At 47.6% G+C, this 18,895-nt stretch overlaps 2 protein-coding genes and 1 long non-coding RNA gene across 10 annotated transcripts in view; 1 reads left to right on the forward strand and 2 right to left on the reverse strand.

Moving 5' to 3' along the window:
* The window catches only part of LOC115195953 (B-cell CLL/lymphoma 9 protein), a 100,540-nt gene extending 94,526 nt beyond the window's left edge, over nucleotides 1-6,014 (forward strand). For all 6 annotated transcript variants that reach the window (XM_029756326.1, XM_029756328.1, XM_029756329.1 and 3 more), the window contains 3 exons: nucleotides 326-2,627; nucleotides 2,912-3,160; nucleotides 3,525-6,014. In XM_029756326.1, the coding sequence (XP_029612186.1) occupies nucleotides 326-2,627; nucleotides 2,912-3,160; nucleotides 3,525-4,657 (3,684 nt within the window). In that variant the 3' untranslated portion in view covers nucleotides 4,658-6,014. The remainder of the gene's footprint in view (nucleotides 1-325; nucleotides 2,628-2,911; nucleotides 3,161-3,524) is intronic.
* A 1,101-nt stretch (nucleotides 6,015-7,115) lies between these two features.
* Nucleotides 7,116-9,434, reverse strand: LOC115195954 (uncharacterized). Its single transcript, XR_003878785.1, has 2 exons — nucleotides 8,227-9,434; nucleotides 7,116-8,118 (listed from the first exon to the last, which is right to left on the reverse strand). It is a non-coding gene; the product is annotated as an uncharacterized LOC115195954 (long non-coding RNA).
* Nucleotides 9,435-9,600: 166 nt separating this feature from the next.
* On the reverse strand, nucleotides 9,601-17,289 carry LOC115195955 (gap junction alpha-5 protein). Of its 3 annotated transcripts, XM_029756331.1 has the most exons (3): nucleotides 16,653-17,289; nucleotides 16,505-16,541; nucleotides 9,601-11,271 (listed from the first exon to the last, which is right to left on the reverse strand). In XM_029756331.1, exon 3 carries the CDS (start codon nucleotides 11,238-11,240, stop codon nucleotides 10,041-10,043), a length of 1,200 nt encoding a protein of 399 aa, XP_029612191.1. In that variant the 5' UTR covers nucleotides 11,241-11,271; nucleotides 16,505-16,541; nucleotides 16,653-17,289; the 3' UTR covers nucleotides 9,601-10,040. The 3 variants fall into 3 exon arrangements, with proteins under 3 accessions (XP_029612191.1, XP_029612193.1, XP_029612192.1); XM_029756333.1 differs by lacking the exons at nucleotides 16,505-16,541; nucleotides 16,653-17,289 and adding an exon at nucleotides 13,687-15,867; XM_029756332.1 differs by lacking the exons at nucleotides 16,505-16,541; nucleotides 16,653-17,289 and adding an exon at nucleotides 12,853-13,178.
* Between the last annotated feature and the right edge of the window lie 1,606 nt (nucleotides 17,290-18,895).

The following is an 18,895-nucleotide window of genomic DNA, read 5'->3' on the forward strand; positions in this document are numbered from 1 at the left end:
ACTTCAATACAAACCACTTTTAACTAGCCTATTATTTATCATAGGATTTGGGGTATCATAAAAACCTGTCAGTTTGCAATTTGCAGACCATTTGCATTGTGCCCCTTGTTGGTCTGGTAATATAATGTTATATAACAATGTTAAAACTTTAAGCACGGTTCGGACAATGTTATATTTGTCCAACTCAAAATAATTGTGTATTTAAAAAAAAGCTATATTAATTATGCACCCTGGGATGCTTTTGATAGTGTCTCTTAATGTGTCAGTGAGTGGGAACTTTTGGTAACCCAACCAATCCCCCTCTCACCCTCACCCTGTGTTGTAGAATAATCAGATGGGACCCCCTCGGGGTGACTCCAAGCAGCTGGGTGGAGCCCCCCAGCAGCAGTCATCTCACCCTTCTGACCAGAACCACAAGCAGGCCTCCAAAGCACCTCCACCAGGCCAACAGCAGCCAGTAGAAGCCCAGCCTCAGGGGGCCAAGCCTGGAAGCTTCCCCCAGGACGGGGCTGCCTCTGGGGGCATGGACTCTAAGAGCGGAAGCCCCCAGGACGGCACCCCCCACGACCCTAACAGCAACTCTGGAGGGCCGCCCGGCCACCAGACCCCCTCTGGACCATCCCAACAGGGCTTCCCCTCTCTGGATCTTCCCAATGGTGCCGACGCCAAACTCACAGCCCAGCAGCAGCAGCAGCTGGCACATGAGCTGATGTCCAGCATGGGGGACAACTCTGAGGGCCTGTCCCAGGAGCAACTGGAGCACCGCGAACGCTCTCTGCAAACGCTACGGGACATCCAGCGCATGCTCTTCCCTGATGACAAGGAGTTATCCCTCAAAGACATGGTAGCCATGGGGCAGGGAAACCCGGGCGGGCCCCCCGGGTCCAACCCCGGCATGATGGAGGGGGGGCCCAAGAAGCCAGGGGAGCAGGGCCCCCTCCAGGCCATGATGGCCCAGTCCCAGAGCCTGGGGAAGCCTGGAGGCCCTGGGGGGCCCCGGCCCGATGGCCCTCCATTTGGGCCCGGAGGCCTCAGAGACATGCCCTTCTCCCCGGACGAGCTGGGGCCCCTGCCTCCTGGGCCGCCTATGAACACTCACGGAGGGCCCGGCGGTGAGCACGGGGATCACACAGGGATGAACCCGGAGCAGATGGCATGGCTGAAGCTGCAGCAGGAGTTCTACGAGGAGAAGAAAAGAAAGCAGGAGCAGATGCAGCACCGGGGGCCCATGGGCGACATGATGATGCACCAACAAGGCCCCCGGGGCCCCATGATGCGCGGGCCCCCGCCTCCCTACCAGATCAATTCGGCTGGGGAGATGTGGGGCCCCGAGCACTTCCCAGAGCAGATGAGCATGGGCCACCGGGGCCCCATGCACCCCCACATGCAGAGGATGCCCGGCGGCTTCCCTCCTGGCATGATGAACCCGGGTATGGAGGGCGGCCCCAACCCCAGGGGGCCCCGGCCTGGAATGAATTGGCCCGACGACGTGGGACCCAACATGGGCGATGGCAGGGGCTTCCCGCCCGGACAGGGGCAGTTTGTAGGGCCAGGGGGTCGGGTGGAGAGGTTCCCCAACCCACAGGCGGTGCAGGAGGCCATGTTCCAGCAGGGCATGGGGGGTGACAAGCAGGGCATGGGGCTGCCCCCGGGCATGATCATGGAGATGAACAGGATGATGGGGGGCAACGGCCCCCGGGGGCCAATGGAAGGCCCTGGCAATGGCCCTAACGGAGGAGGCATGATGTTTCCCAGAATGCCTGGCGACGTTGGCCCCATGAGTCCATCCTCCAGGATGGAGTTTGTCAAGGGCCTGGGCAGGGACATGGGCCCTGAGTTCAGCATGGGCCCCGGGAACATGAACATGGGGCCCAACCCCCAGATGATGCAGGCTAAGATGAGGGGGGAGCCTCCCATGAACTTGAGCCCCGAGGAGATAATGAAGATGAGAGGAGGCTCCATGCCAGAGAACATGGGCCCGCAGAAGATGATGCAGGGGGCTCCCTTCCCTGACCAGGGGCACCACCCAGGGGACTTCAACATGGGCCCCAACCGCCACTTCCCAGGCATGGGGCCTCACGGGCCAGGGCCTGGGAACCCTAGGTGCCCCAGAGGTGAAACCCCCTTCGGCCCTGACCAGCGAGGACCCAACCACGGCGGCAACGGTCGCCTCAGCCATATGCCCCCCAACTCGGGCCCGCCTCCCAACCAGAGGAACATGGGGGTCCGCAAGGGTCCCCAGGACATCCAGGGCGGCCAGGCTAACTCACCCAACATCAACCCCCTCAAGTCCCCTACGCTGAGGCAGGTCCAGTCCCCCATGCTGGGCTCGCCCTCTGGGAACCTCAAGTCCCCCCAGACGCCCTCCCAGCTGGCCGGCATGCTCCAGGGTCCCTCGGCGGCAGCAGTGGCTGCAGCCGCGGCGGCCGCCTCCATCAAGTCTCCACCCATGATGGGTTCGGCTGGAGCCTCTCCCGTCCACATGAAGTCGCCCTCGCTCCCGGCACCCTCCCCAGGGTGGACATCGTCCCCCAAGCCTCCCATGCAGAGCCCAGGCATTCCCCAGAACAACAAGCAGCCGCCGCTCAGCATGACCTCACCCAACATGATGGGCAACGTGGAGCAAGGTGAGTCCCAGAAGTTTCTCCTCTGTTAGCCTTCCATCAATTCAGTTCAGTAGATTGTGCTTTATGGACTGAATCTTGACTTGAGATCTGTGCGCTTAACTAAGACTCAGGCAATGTGTGAAAGCTTGAGTTTAATTAGGATTCAGCCCAATGTGTTCTCTGCATAAAAAGATACAGTGGATATTTATGTAACTAATCTCTCTCTCCCCTTCTCTTCCTCTTCTCTCTCTCCCCTTGGCTTTCTCTCTCTCCCCTTCTCGTCCTCCTCTCCCACTCCCCTTCAGGTGGGAATGGTCCCCCCACAGCACCCCCTTCCAGTAGTGCTTCCAGTCTTCCGTCTGGCAGCCCCTACGCCCTGCCCCCTGAGCCCACGATATCTCAGAACCCACTGTCCATCATGATGTCACGCATGTCCAAGTTCGCCATGCCCACTTCCACGCCCCTCTACCACGACGCCATCAAAACGGTGGCGAGCTCGGACGACGACTCGCCACCGGCCCGCTCGCCGAACCTGCCGCCCATGAACATGTCTGGTAAGAGCTCCAACACGCTGTTATATTTTGCACACACACACACACACACACACACACACACACACACACACACACACACACACACACACACACACACACACACACACACACACACAGCTGTACCAGAGAGGTGGCTGTTTAGACCAGGCCATTTTCCGTTAATGCATCACAAATCATAAATACTTATACGTATCTGTATCCAAATTTGCACCTTTGCAATTGCCTTTTACACACACCTCTGGAGCCTAGAACTTTCACTATACTGAGGTGTAAGCGTATGCCAACCACTTTATGTTTTTGCTCTTTGTTTTATGGTTTGAATGTAGTGATCTCACCCTGCCTGCCTCTCTGCTGCCTCCTATAGGTATGGGAACGAACCACCACCCGGGCCACAACCGCATGATGGCTCCCACATCACAAGGCCCCATGCCCGCTCTCAGCCCCATGGGCATGAACACCATGGGCTCCCAGCCCCTCTCCCACGGCATGCCTAACCAGATGCCCTCGCCCAACCCAATGGGAGGACCCCACCAGGGGCCCATGGGGCCGGGTATGATGGGGCCCCACGGCATGATGATGCCCGGCGGGCAGGACCCAGGGATGGGCAACCCTCAGATGATACCTCAGGGCCGTATGGGCTTCCCCCACCGAGGCCAGGGATTCCCCCCCGGTCACTCTCCTCCTCAGCAGGTCCCTTTCCCCCACAATGGCCCTGGGCCCCAGGGTGGTTTCCCCCATGGCATGGGCTTCCAGGTGGAGGGGGGCCCCATGGGCCGAATGGGAAACATGGGCCCCGGCGGGGGTCCGGGAAGCATGTGTAAACCCAACACCCCCGGAGGAGGCCAGGACTTCAACTTGTTTAATAATGATAACGACCTCCACGAGGTCATGCGAACGGGAGCCACCGGAATGCCGGAGTTTGACCTCTCCCGGATTATCCCATCGGAAAAGCCCAGCCAGACTTTGTCCTACTTCCCCCGCGGTGGCGACGGCCCGGGGGGGAAACCTCCTCACCCCTCCGGCCCCCAGGGCTTCCCTCCCCAGATGCAGGGGATGATGGTGGAGGGGAACCCCAGGATGGGGATGCCCATGCAGGGGATGGGGGGTCCGCCGGGCCCCGGCCACATGGGGGGGCCCCAAGACATGCCAATGGGGAACCCTGGCCACAATCCCATGCGGCAGCTACACCCGGGCCACCCCGGCTTCATGCCCCAGGGCATGATGGGACCCCAGCACCGGATGCTGTCACCGGGACAGCAACCGGGCATGATGGGAGGACCTGGGCATGGGATGATGCAGGTTAAAGAGAGGGGGGGGCTCATGTACAATCACCCGGGCCCTGTGGGCTCGCCCAACATGATGATGTCACTCCACGGCATGGGTGGCCCCCAGCAGACTATGATGATGCCGCCTCAGATGAGGCCTCGCGGCATGGCAGGGGACATGGGCATGGGCTTCAACCCTGGTCCCGGAAACCCCGGGAACCTCATGTTCTGAGCCGCTACAGCCAAGTAGAAACTAAAGACCTGACTCGGAACCCGCAGGAGTCTAGAACCTGGAGTCTAGAACCTGCGCCAACAAAGGAATACACATGAGACTTGTGCTCTCTTAGGCGGTTGTTGTGTGGACTGGGGACGCATACATTCACTCTGGCACATACACACACACACACACATCCCGAGACACTTTTGGGCTGGTTTAGCAGTCTGTCGGGTGTGGTGGTGCAACTGCAGCGTGTTCCACGGAGGGGAAGGCGGATGTACACCATTTCAGAGGGGACTGACCTTTCTCTGTTTGGGAAAACGTAGAATGTACGGGACGAGTCTAAGCTCCAGTGTTCTACGGACGGATAGGAAATGGGCCTCTTCATAAAAAGTCAAGGGATGACCCGGGACCAGAGGTCCGTAGTTGTACTGTTATAAGAACAGCTAAACGACGAAATGTAAAGAACAATAAAGGATTAAAAACACAAGGAACTGAATGAAAAGACGAAAAGGTCACCGTTTTTTTTGTTGTTGTTGTTGTCTCGAGTTGCACCATTTTTGGCTGTATGTTTACATCTCATCTCATCACTACCCTCCAGAGATTCAATGCTATTTGTATTTGTGTACTGTATTTGTGTTGTTAAAGGGATTTTAATAGTGACTTCTAGTTTGTTTTCCCATCTTCTTTTGTAAAGGAGGGTGGGGGTGTGGAGAGGGGGGTAGGGTAGCCAAATGTCGCTGCAACTCCCACTCCGAAATGCTGTTTACCATGTAGGGGGGTCAAAGTATTTTAACTGCATTTTCCTTTGTTACTCTGTATAATATGCCAAACGATGACCTCATACAGATAATAGTATTATTAAAAAAGCACAAACATGATTTAACTGTAAAGAATGTTATTTTTTTTTTTCTTTTCTCCTGTTTTTGTCAAAACACTCGGTAGGAGGGGTGATTCTGGGGCATACGCAGTGAGGTGCTGGTGAGGCCTGGTTTAGAATTGGATATGGGGTTGGGGGGGGGTGATGTCTGTCACACCTCAAACCCCTCTTAGCCCTAACGGACAAACGGACACAGCAGCAAGCAAAGCCTCTGCTCTCACCTTTTCCAGGATTGGAGTACAGAGAGGAGAGTAAAGAAGACGGAGCAGCCTTAACCATGTCTGGATTACTTGGAGGGGTGGTGACCATGGAATTTTACAGATTTTTTTTTTTTTAAACAAAAATGACAACAAAAAAAAGCGAAACAGAAAATGAGCTAATAGGTCGTATCTGTGTCCCTGCCTCTCCTGTGTTAACACATTGTCATGTGACTCCATTGAATTTGGTACAGGGCTGTGGTGTTGGAAGACAAATAAAATATATTGTTTGGTATACAGGTGGCCTGTGATGTGTTGTATACTATTTTCCCCTAGCGCACCAGAATTCCCATGACACTGGTCAATCGCACCTTTTGGAGGAGTAATCTAGGTATGATGAATGTTATTTTCCATCAAAACAATATGGAAGAGTCCTTTGTGTCGGTTGTAATGGATCTCACACAGTATAGAGCAATGAGGCCACCTAGTGGAGGAACACTGGTCAGCGGTGCTTACATCCCATTCTTAGAGTTCCAGGGCCCATGCCAACAACTATCCTTTTGTGGTACTCTACTCCAGTGGTTCTCTAACTTTTTGGGTTACTGTACCACCAAGTTCATTTTGTTCCCTGAAGTACCCCCTCGTTTGCATTTCACCAGTAAGCCTATGGTCTTTTGAGTCTCTTCAAGTATTCCCTGTGGAGAGGTAAAGTATCCCCCAGGGGTACCTGGTTGACTACTGCTTTATTTAATAGAGCCTAGTGCATTAAACCTTTTTTGTTATTGAAGTTCGGAACTGGCAGCAATATCCGACAGACTGGTGTTGGCAAATTGTTTTACTCCTGTGTAATGTTGAAGTAATTCTTGAAGTGTATCAGGCCAAAATTATAACTGTACAATCGGGGGGCCGTATTAGCATCTCAGAGTAGGAGTACTAAGCTAGGATCAGGTCCCCCCCTCTTATTCATTATAACTTAAAAGGCTAAACTGATCCTAGATCGGCACTGCTATGCTTTGTGAATTCAAGCACAAGTAGTGACTATTTCCAATGAATGCCCATACATACTCATTGTAAGTTAATTCCCTGGGGTTTGTTATCTTTGGCTCCCATCCAGGCTGTGCCCTGGGATACGTTGGGAATAATTCCCTAGCCCTATTAAATGTCCACCAACACACTATAATTACCCAGCATTCCAGAGAGCAGCCTGGTCAAGAGGGCTTCGTCCTCAGCTAATTTTAGTGATGGTAAATTTGTCATGCAGCTGTGATTTTTAAATATGGCTATAAAGAGGGGTTATAGAAGATTAGGACAAATGGAAACTGAAACTCAACAAATGATTGACCTTGTTGCTCGATAAGAAGCCAGTAAAAAAAAAAACACAATCAAACCCAATATCTCTGATGAAGTGTGTTCATAGGTTAGAACATATCAGTCAAATACAGTGCATGATACATATGGAATGTATATATTGCGTTTGTGCTTGTTTTACATTTAGTCATAATTAGTACGAAGAGGATCAGTGGTCGTTACCGTACACACAGTCAATATACAATATAGTGCAGATAGAACAGTGAACGTTGTCATCAGTGTGCAAAATGGAATCGCTCTACTTAAAATATTAGATAAGACATAGCTTGCAAATTCCTATCATGTGTCACGGGTAAATGTGTTTTTAATGACAGACAATATCTACTTTTACATATAAACATGAAAACATTTGGAACACTAAAGATACATATTTTCATTGCTTTTTGCTAAAGTGCCAAGTTTACAAAAATGTGATTGCAATGACACCACACCAATACAATCATTCACGTTAAACAAAGATGCATTGAAACTGAGCTAGACAACGTTTTTTTGTTAATAATTCGCATTTAGATTTAGTTAAATATTTCAAAACGTAAAACACCACACACACAGATTAGGTTAACCAGTTCAAAACGTTTTCAGTTTTCGACCACATACTTTGCCAGGTAAAAAAGAGAAGTCCTATTTTTTAATATTTATCATCCCTTCTGTTTGATAATTCTGAAAGGGAATGACTTTCCAAAAATGAAGAGAATTCCTCTCCGGCTTACTTTTCACAGTCTCCTAACTCACGAGCTGACAGTGGTAAACTAAAGCGGTCTTTCCTTGACAATAGACACTCGTTTGGCAAGATCACGTTCAAGGTCTCCGCCCGGTTTTCCGATAACGATGTATCTATCATGCGTCTGCCAAAACACCATGCAGAGAGAACGGTCGCAAAGCACATCGTTGGAGCATTTTGTAGATCCTGATAGGCTCGAAAGAAAGGGAGCGCTGCTCTCAGATCAGCTTTCTCCGTTCAAATATTTCCTTAACATTATAATTATTTCATAATACTGAAAACGGATCAGCTCCTAGAGAGATATTCCCACCTACTGCTGCAAATATTGAGGCAGCTTATTATGAATAATGCTTACCCAATGAAAATGCACAAAATCATCAATTTGACACATCATTGGAATATAGAGATATATTCCCACCTACTGCTGCAAATATTGAGGCAGCTTATTATGAATAATGCTTACCCAATGAAAATGCACAAAATCATCAATTTGACACATCAGGGAATATGTTGAGACAAATACTGACAGTAGCCTACAAGTAGCAAAATCAGGGGTGCAACTTTCACTGGCGATGGGGGGACATGTCCCCCCTACATTCTGGAATTACATTTTTTGTCCCCCCCATGTCATTGGAATATGATACAAAATGATGCAACGGTGTGCTTTAGGACCATGCGGACGCCTCCGAGCAGTTGGGTAGGCTGTTTGGAGTGTTTATCTGACAGGATAAAATATATATATATATATATATATATATATATTTATTATGTCCCCTAGTTTCTAAAACAAAAGTTGCGCCCTGGAGCAAAATTTAACTCAATTGTTTGAACATTTTATAACATATTATTGAAATAGGCCAACAGCCTACGCTTTATATTTTAATGCAGTCATCTCGGATTTCATTTGAAGAATATTTTTATACGTCGCTTGTTTGTATCAATTGCAAACACATTGGCATCTTTGTATTTGTAGTCAACTTTGTTCTGAAGTTTTCGATGTCACAGAGACACTATCACACTATGTGATTCAATGTTTAGCAGAGATATCTGTGTATAAGGGCGAAAAAGCATCTGACGCACTTAGCTGTTCTAGAAGTTGTTCGATTACGAGCGTTTTCAATTGCAAAGTTAGTAACAATGGTTTTGGGAAGTGGTTGTGGGAGGTGATTACAACATTAGGATTCACATGGTGTGTCTGCGTGTTTGTATTGTATGCCAATGAACGTGTCTGTGCGCCTCTGTAAATGTAGTGTGTGTGTGTATGTGTGCGTGCGTGAGAGAGAGCAAGCCTACACGCGTAGAGCATTTGTCTAAGCGTGTGTTTGTGGGTCACTGACAGGCAGCCGTCCTTCACGTATCTCTCTCTCTCTGAGCGACAGACTGGCTGTCATCTGTCCCACTTAGCTGTCCCCAGCAGCCAGTCAGTGTCACAGAGCTGATAGTGTGGCAGTGACCCAGTCATTCTCAGGTTTGGCACAAGGCCCCCCTGTCTCTCAGGGAGAGACTCAGAGACAGCAGTCAATGTCTCTGTCACAAATGGCACCTTATTCTCCTATATAGTGCACTACTTTTGACCAAAGCTATATGTGCCCTGGTTAAAAGTAAAGGGGGATACCTAGTCAGTTGTACAACTGAATGCATTCAACTGAAATGTGTCTTCCACCTTTAACCCAACCCCTCTGAATCAGAGAGGTGCGAGGGGCTGCCATAATCAACATCCACGTCTTCAGGGAACAGTGCCTTGCTCAGGGGCAGAATGACAGATTTTTACCTTGTCAGCTCAGGGATTCCATTTTTCGCTTACTTGCCCAACACTCTTACCACCTGCCGCTATATAGGCAATAGGGTGCCATTTAGGACGCATCCAGACAGATGTCTCAGACAGTCACATTAGGGGATTAGTCCTGAGGGCTAAATATGAAGGCACTAACCCCTCTACAGCTTTGTTGTGCCCGTGGATCCATGTCTCAAAACCATGACTGAGACCCATACTAATGATATGTAAGTGCCAATGTGTATGGCAATTGTTCCTCAAGCATCCATATTTCAGGACTTCTGATTAGCTCGAGTATTCCGTTTCATGACTTGTGATACTTTGTGACTTCGTTGACTTGTGCCATGCAGTGCTCAAATTAGTCGCCCACAACAGATGAGCCATAGTCATCCCAGTCTTGTGTGTGTGTGTGTGTGTTTGAAACGATCCAGGAACAGTGTGTGTGCTGGGAATTGGCGCTATACAGCCAAGTCATCGGGTCGCACACGGCTACTGGAGCCGCTGGTCTTGCTCAGACGCCTCTTGTCTTTCAGGAGGCCATTTTGGAGCAGCGAAGGGGGCGGGGCGCAGGCATTGGGCGTGTCGGCGTGCCCCTCATAAGTCATGTGCAGGAAGTCTTCCGTCCCCAGGTCATTGTGGACAACACGGTGGCGCTCAGTGGCCATGTTGACTGAGTTCTGCTGGTGGGCCAACCGGTTGTTGAAGGGGGGACAGCTAGGATGGGGGTGGGATTGGGAGTGCATGGGGTGTGTGTGAGGGGAAGAGCTCACACACTGGCTGAAGTCTGGGGGCGGGGTGCATGGCATGGACGGACGGGGTTGGCTGTCAGGTTCAGCGGCGATGACCGTAGCACTTGAGGGCGTGCGTCCTTGTAGCAGCTGATGCTGCTGTTGCTGTTGCTGTTGTCGTTTCCTCCTCAGAAACCTCTGACACTGCTTAAAGGCCAGGTGGTAGAGCTCCACGGCGCTGAGAAACAGCGACACGCCCGACACGGCCAGCATGAACACGATGAACACGTTCTTCTCCGTGGGCCGCGAGACGTAACAGTTAACCGGGTGGGGACAGGGCCGACTGTGGCACACGTACAGGGCATTGAGGAAGACCCCGTAGAGGATGTACTGCACCACGATGAAGACCACCTCCATTAGCGTCCGGATCAGGATGCTCAACACGTAAGTCTGCAGCAGCGCCCCGCGCAGACGCACCCTCCCTATGCCGCTGCCCTCCTTCCCGCACTCTCCCCCCTTGTCTTCCTCGTGAGCCAGATAATGCTTCTCCTCTCCTCCTTCCCCTCCTTCCTCCCCGTCACCTCCCCCCTGGTCCTCCTGCTCCTTGCGCCGGCGTTTCTCCTCCATGCGCACCGTGTGCATGGCGTGGCCCATGTAGATGAGCGACGGTGTGGACACGAAGACAATCTGCAGCACCCAGTAGCGGATGTGGGCGATGGGGAAGGCCGTGTCGTAACAAACGTTCTCGCAACCGGGCTGCTCCGTGTCGCAGGTGAAGTCCTCCTGCTCGTCGCCCCATGACGACTCAGCGGCCGTGCCCAAGACGAGAATACGGAAGATGAAGAGGATGGTGAGCCACACCTTGCCCACAGACGTCGAGTGTTCCTGCACCTCTTCCAAGAAGTTTCCCAGTAGACTCCAGTCGGCCATCGCCCGTCACACACCACACCTCTGGAACGGCCTGGGAGAGAGCAGAGCAGTCAGGGAACAGTCAGTCACCATCTATAACTACCATCTAGTCTGGTCCCAGATCTGTTTGCGTTGTCTTTCCAACTCCGATGGTCACTGGTATGCCATTGATGATAGGAGTTGGAAAGACATTACAAACATATCTGGGACCACGCTAACTACGATCTACTGCACTTATAGATCAATGAATTACATTTCTGCATTGAATGAAAGTGCTGTTGTTGTTCTGTGGGATATTTTATTTGTGTTTCTTTTTTCAGGACTTTTGATTATTCTGTTTCATGGCTTGTCACACTTTGTGACTTAATTCACTTGTGCCATGCAGTGTTGACTTGTGTTTTTATTTTACTGGTTTCCAAGGATCTCTTCATTACACCAAAGTATTCTGTGCTATGCTGAGCTGCTCTGAGTTGCTCAGTACCTTACTGTACTGTACTGAGCAATGCTGTGCTGTATTGTATTGAGTGATGCTGTGCTTTACAATTCTATCCTGTTTTGTACCAGGCGATGTGTTTGGGGCTGTGGAGTGGGTATATTAATAGACTTTTCTCCCTGTGTGACCAAAGTGGGCTCAGTAGACTGGGCTGGTTCGGGCCAAGTATGTTCCCACAGCCCTGCCTGCCTGGCCCAGCATTCTGGGAAATCGGATGTCAGTTTTAAGGAAGTCTAAAGTCAACAAAAACACAGAAATAAACATGTCACAGGGCTTATCTTTGCATTACTTAGCCTGGGAAAGTGAGACATACTGATTTCCATTTCCTTTGGCCAGAGATAGGTGGTGCATATTTCTTTACATATTGAAAACAAGCAAAATCAATAAGGAAGTGGTGACTGGTAAGATGTAAAAAAAATAAAAATAAAGAGCTGACAACTAATAAATCAATGCACTTTGTTTCTGTTGATGGAAATTCAACCGTTTCAGAACTGAGTCAAGAAATTTCCAAAGGACCCATTCCCTCAAAAGCATTTTCCAATAAAAGACGTCATATGACAATATACAGTAAATAACAATATTATTTGTAGTATAGGAAAGTCTTCTTCTTCTTCTTCTTGGTAGATATCTTGGTCTAATTTATGAACACCTGAGCTTTACCATTTCATCACCCCATGAACTCTACTGTCAGCTCTTCTCTCTGCGCATATACTGTATATCTGCACTCGAACTAGCAACGTTACCTGACAGGATACGAAAGCCTTGGCCCTTGCGGAGCAAAGGAAACAGCTACTTCTATGTTGAACACTACTAGCACACACAGCTCGCTAGCTGGCGATTCCACATCGGCTCCATGAGCACAGACACTACTGCACTGTAGTGTGCACTCCAGACTCCCCCCCACTCACACTCAAACAAAGGATAAACTAACCCGTGTCTATTGAACAACGTTTCATAATACTCAGTTTCATACAGTAGGCACACGGTGAAAACCTTTATTAAACTAAATAGCATATGTAAAAAGACAGCTATCCAAACTTGATGTTTGACAAACTATCCAGTATGATAATTACCGTTGTACAGACTAAGTGGTTCAAGTTAAGGTTGCGTTCACTGCTAAGACGTCGTGTTCAGTCTTACCAGCAGAGACAATAAACCCTCCTTGAACTAAAATCCATCTGGCACCGAAGGTTATATTTTCTTTCAGACTGTATAGATCCTCAGTCTTTCTATCTAGACGAGACTGTGTATTACTGTAAGACTGTGTATTACTGTCAGACTGTGTATTACTGTAAGGTTGTAGCATTTCCCCTCTCTTTCTCCCTCACTTCTCCTTGAAGGGCAGGACCAATGGAAAGTATGGAGCTGCTCTTTAAGCTCAAGTGAGGGTGTTGATTAGACTGTGTGCGTGTGTGTGTTCGCATGTCTGTGTATGGGGGGCAGGTAGCCTAGTGGTTAGAGCGTTGGGCCAGTAACCGAAAGGTTGCTAGATCGAATCCCCGAGCAGACAAGGTAAAAATCTGTCGTTCTTCCCCTGAACAAGGCAGTTAACCCACCGTTCCTAGGCCGTCATTGAAAATAAGATTTTGTTCTTAACTGACTTGCCTAGTTAAATAAAGGTTAAAAAAAATAAGTGTGTGTCAGTAAGAGGGAAAGTGGACCAATAGGGGTCCCTTCTTTATCTACAGCAGACCAGTAGTTTGTGTGGGAGGACGTTTTAAGTTCTAGTGGCCACATGACAGTGACCTCAGGCAAGCTATGGGAACTATGGCTGAGTGGAAAGTAGTTTTTTTAAGACATAATATAAATAATACTGGCCCATATTGGTGTCTAGAAACAGTTATTCAAACATGGCAAAATAACCTGGAATTTATTTCTAGGGGGAAGAATAGGTTTTACTGTTGCTGCACATCTATTTAGTAAATCAGTTTGAGAACAGTCATTGAGACTAACTCACTTCCCATAGAAACTCACCTCCCTTTACGTTTCAGTCTGAGGGGTCTTGGTCGCCATCCTGTCTCCCCGTAGGCAGTCAAGGAAGCAATGTCAAACAATATGATTTCCTTCTGCCAAGGCACTTAAAAGGAAATCGCCCATAATCAAGAAAACAAGTTTCAAAAAAGCTCATCTCTGCGCTATGAGAAAAAACACCAACCCGTCAATCGTTTTTTCTTACACCAAGCAGTCCTGCTGTGTTTACTTTTTTGTTTTTTTAAACAATTATCCCAGACCAGCTTATTATGGTTTTCGTCAGTGCTTGTTGGCACTTTGCAGGCTCCGTCTTACTTAGATCAGCACCAGGACAATGTACCTGACTGGGGTCTTGGCAGCTGGGGGTACTTTAGGGAGGAAGAAGGTGCTCCCTCTGCCCTTCCGCCCTGCTCCTTCTGTTGTTTACCTCGGAAAGGAGAACAATGATGCTCGCTTTACGGTGCTTGGTGCTTGTCTGGAGTCCATAGAAATAGGAAAACTAGAATGGACAAAGCCCCTCAGACCACGGCAATTTCACGCTCATGGCTACACAGAACATTGACTTAAATGGGAATGTCCCTTATGGTAGTTATATTTCTGTGCTGGTGACACTGAGGGCAGCTGATGAATGGAGAGGGAAGGGGAAAATACCTTGAAAACACTCTGGGACACCTGATAGGAGAGTACAGCGTGGTTCTTTCTGTTCTATGATATAAGGAAAGCACAGCACACAATCCTTTATTCTGCTTTTTGTCTTATGTCTGTGTTAACCAAATAATGGTGTCATGGCATACATACAGTATGGTCCCTCTAGATCATTCACAGCAACATAGATGATTTTGACTCACGCTTTCCTAGCAGACTTGACTCTTAGCCTCCTGACTAATTTGAAATAGGGGAGACAGTCCACTGGGGCCTTTACCTTCCCACCCTGCTCATAAATAAGTTATTATTAACATGATCAATCCTCATACAGACCAGTTAGTCACAAATTAAAAATATTCCCATCAGGGATAGTTCACATTTTAAAGTAGAAAATAAGATAAAACTTCAAAAAGGTGAACCATCTCTCCAGCAGGGTTTACTAAAGTCTGGTACCTGAATGATAGCTTTCCGTAGAGGTACTGTAATGGTAGAGTAAACCAGCCATGACTTCATCATGTTATGTCTTGGTGGACACACACACCATTTACTCCCAGTTATTGCCACCTGGGAGCTACAGACTAAAGGGTTTGGACATTTGGACTTTTGGATCATCTGTAGCCTATCCTTATAGTCTATCCACAATTCCACACTTTACTTTTAGAAGTCTGACCAATGAAGGTATTGGACTCCTCCTGAATCGTTCAGTCCCTTTTACTTACTTACTTTTAAGAGACTACTTAAGACTATTTTTTCAATTTCACAGAGCATAGTCCAGATCTTTAAACAATTAGTCGAATTCGCTTTGACTGAGTAATTGCCACTAATCATTCAAAGCTTCGTTATTTATCAAGCGACTTATTTAAGTGTCTAAAGTCAACTGCTTCTACAAAAGGTTAATGAGAAAGGTATATATAGTGTGTGTAAAGGCGTCAGCACCATCTAACTGTGGATGTCTCAGAGTTAGTCTGACATCATGTCCTTTCCTTTAAGCTCCAACACCATTCTTTCATGTCACTCAAAGCCCATTGAATACTTTTGGCCACATTTTGCCCCAAAGTCACAGGACAATGCAATATTAAGAGATTACATCAGGATAAGGGTCGACCCATTGTTAATAGCAATAGTCCAAGCTCTGAGAATGTATGACTTCCCTAATTTGACTTTCTCCTGCTCTCTATATTGTTTGGCTTGCTGCTCTTTTCCTTCCTATGTCATGTTTGTTTTATTTTTGGCATGATCACCAGCAGCATAAACAAAAAAAGTCTGAAAGACAAGGAGGGTTTTGTCTTTGGAGACAATGCCAGAGTAGTTGACTAAAAACTGCTTTTATATGTGTTGGCTGCAATCCCTTGGTCTAAAAGAGTCAACTTTAGATCTCAAATTCATCTGACAGGTCAGATAATATTTCAGTACTAACATAACAATGCTTACTCCTTCAACATCACAGCAGATGCTACAGATCTACATCCACGCATGCACGCACGCACCAGTGGTGTGAAGTACTTAAGTAAAAATACTTGAAAGTACTACTTAAGTAGGTTTTTTTGGTATCTGTACTTTACTATTTATATTTTTGACTACTTTTATTTTTACTTCATTACATTCCTAAAAAAAAAAGGTATTTTTGTTTCTCCATACATTTTCCGTGACACTCAAAAGCACTCGTTACATTTTGAATGCTTAGCAGGACAGGACAAGGGTCCAATTCACACACTTATCAAGAGAGTATTCCTGGTCATCCCTACTTCCTCTGATCTAGTGGACTCACTAAACACAAATGCTTCATTTGTAAATGTGTCTGGTTTGCTTAATATAAGGAATAAAAAATATTTTGTACTTTTACTTTTTTTTTAGCAAGTACATTTACTTTTGATACTTAAGTATATTTAAAACCGAATACTTTTACACAAGTAATATTTTACTGGGTGACTTTCATTTTTACTTGAGTAATTTTCTATTAAGGTATCTTTACTTTTACTCAAGTATGAGAATGTGATACTTTTTCTACCACTGGGACACACACACACACACACACACACACACACACACACACACACACACACACACACACACACACACACACACACACACACACACACACACACACACACACACACACACACACACACACACACACACACACAGAGACAGAGACAGACAGACAGAGTTACTCTACCTGAGATGCCGCTGCTTAGACCAGGCTGGTGCCTTTTCTGTTAAAAATGAGAATGCAGAAAAGTTTTCTCAGTGCTCAGGTGACAGGGAAGAAAAGTGAAGGACTCTCAATATTAGGGGTAAGGAATATTGTAGTAGAACAGTCGTACTCTCCGTTTATGTATTAAGGCAAAAAGCTGTCCCTGAGAGGGTGAAATCCAGAGGTCTTGGTCTCTCTTTCTAGGCTGTGTGTCTCTGTTTAGACAGAAAACTTCTCGGCTTGTCTTGTCTTGACACAGAAGGTTGTGTCTCTCAAGGTAAAGCAGCAAACTTAGTCTCTTTCAGTGTCCTGGCTAAAGATGACTGGGTTTGTCCCCCAATGTCGAGTCTCTCTTCTAGAGTCCAGACAGAAAGCTGTTTATCTCTCTCCACTGGGGCAGAAAATTGAGTCTCTCACCAGTTGGCTTGATGTGTTGAGGGATCAAATCCACTATCTGTCAATGATCTGCGGAATAAAACAAACTCTTTCAACTTTAAGAAAACTTAAACGTTTTCGTCAACTATAATTACTATTTCCCTATCTTTCCCTTTTTTCATTCCTTGGAAGAGATCAGGTTAGAGGGACTGGTGATGCAGACTTCGAGGATGGATGGAGTAGATGAGGGCACAGACCTAAGGCTGACGAGCAGGAGCAGCTGTCTGTAATGTAGGAGACTACCGGACGGACCATGGACAGAAATGCAGCCTTCAGCATGGGGGCAGTGGAAGAAATACCAGGCATCACTTGTGGCCTGTCCTCCTACCCTACCCAGTACCCTGCAGCCCTCCCACAGCCTCCTCCCTTCCTCCTCCTCCTCCTCCTCCTCTGCCTTCCTCTCTCTCAGCCCACAATGCCCTCGGTTTGCCTGCCTGGTTCTCTATTCTAGAGAGAGGAATATCTCAGGTCAGGAGGGGAAGTCAGATTGTATTAGAGCACAATGGCAATTCTACATTGGCCACTAACTCCCATTTTGTCTCTGCTCCCTCCAAACCATACATGTAGACCCACACACACGCATACAGGAATGCACGACTCACATGCACGCACGCACACACACACACACACACACACACACAAACAAACGCACAGACTGAGAGAACGAGAGGGGCACATGCAATCTATTTTCAAGTAACCAAATTCCAACTTGATTTTCCATGACTTCCTGGTTTTCACAGACTGCTTTTAAAGGCATGTTTGCTATACCATTACAGCCTTATGGCTATAAGCAAGTACACTATTAGAAAAAAGTTTCCAAAGGGTTATTCGGTGGTCCCCATAAGATAACCCTTTTTGGTTCCAGGTAGAACCCTTTTGGGTTCCATGTAAAACCCTTTCCACAGAGGGTTCTACTTGGAACCAAAAAGGGTTATCTTATGGGGACCACCGAATAACCCTTTGGAAACCTTTTTTTTTCTCCCCCCCCTACCCTAAAAGGGTTCTTTAAAGGGTTCTCCTATGGGGACAGCCGAAGAACCCTTTTAGGTTCCAGATAGCACCTTTTTTTCTAAGAGTGTACAGTGGTAACTTTAGAAATGGCCTGTAAGCTGTTGAATGTTAACATCGAGACAACATTGAAAACACATTATCATATAAGCCTTGCAATACTGTACTTATACCAGTTAAACCATTGACACCGTGGGCTCCCCTCCCCTAAAAGGGTTATTTGCCTGTCCCATAGGAGAATCCTTTGGAGATCCCTTTTGGGTTCCAGGTAGAACCCTGTTCAAGGAGGGTTTTACCTGGAACCCGAAAGGGTTCTACCTGGAACCAAAAAGGGTTCTCCTATAGGGACAGTCGAAGAACCCTTTTGGAACACATTTTTAAATAATCAGACTGTAGGCTGCATTCTGGCGTTGACATGGACAGCTGCACTATTCCAACCGTTCGAATTCAACTGATTGCCTACAGCTCTGGCATGATTCGACAACAATTATTCCTTCTACAAAAACAAATGTGCCTTTCACAAAGGATTACAGAGAATGTTCAGGCAAGCACATGGTTGGACTCAAAATTGTCATTTCAGTCATTATAGACCAATCAGCATGGCCAAAGGAGCTCAATCGTAACCAACACAGAGAGAGTGTTTGTCTCCTGTTGGTGCTAGGACTTTTATTTACCCCTTCTTCTCCAACCACAAATCAGAAAGAACAGCTTTGTGATGTTCAGACTTGTGACAAATCATCTGTCCGAGAGGGCACACATTTAGCCAGTTTTCTTGGTATCATGAGTATTCCTGCTCGGTGATTGTCTAGTCTGGCGCTAGGTCCCGGCACCAGTGTCTAGATAAATCTGGGGGAAGTTACGTTGCTTTAGACTTCCAATAACAAAATTGTTGTTTTCGTGCTTAAATGTTGACAATTATGTTAAAGGGAA

The sequence above is a fragment of the Salmo trutta genome, chromosome 6, assembly GCF_901001165.1.
Source record: "Salmo trutta chromosome 6, fSalTru1.1, whole genome shotgun sequence".
Lineage (NCBI taxonomy): Eukaryota > Metazoa > Chordata > Actinopteri > Salmoniformes > Salmonidae > Salmo > Salmo trutta.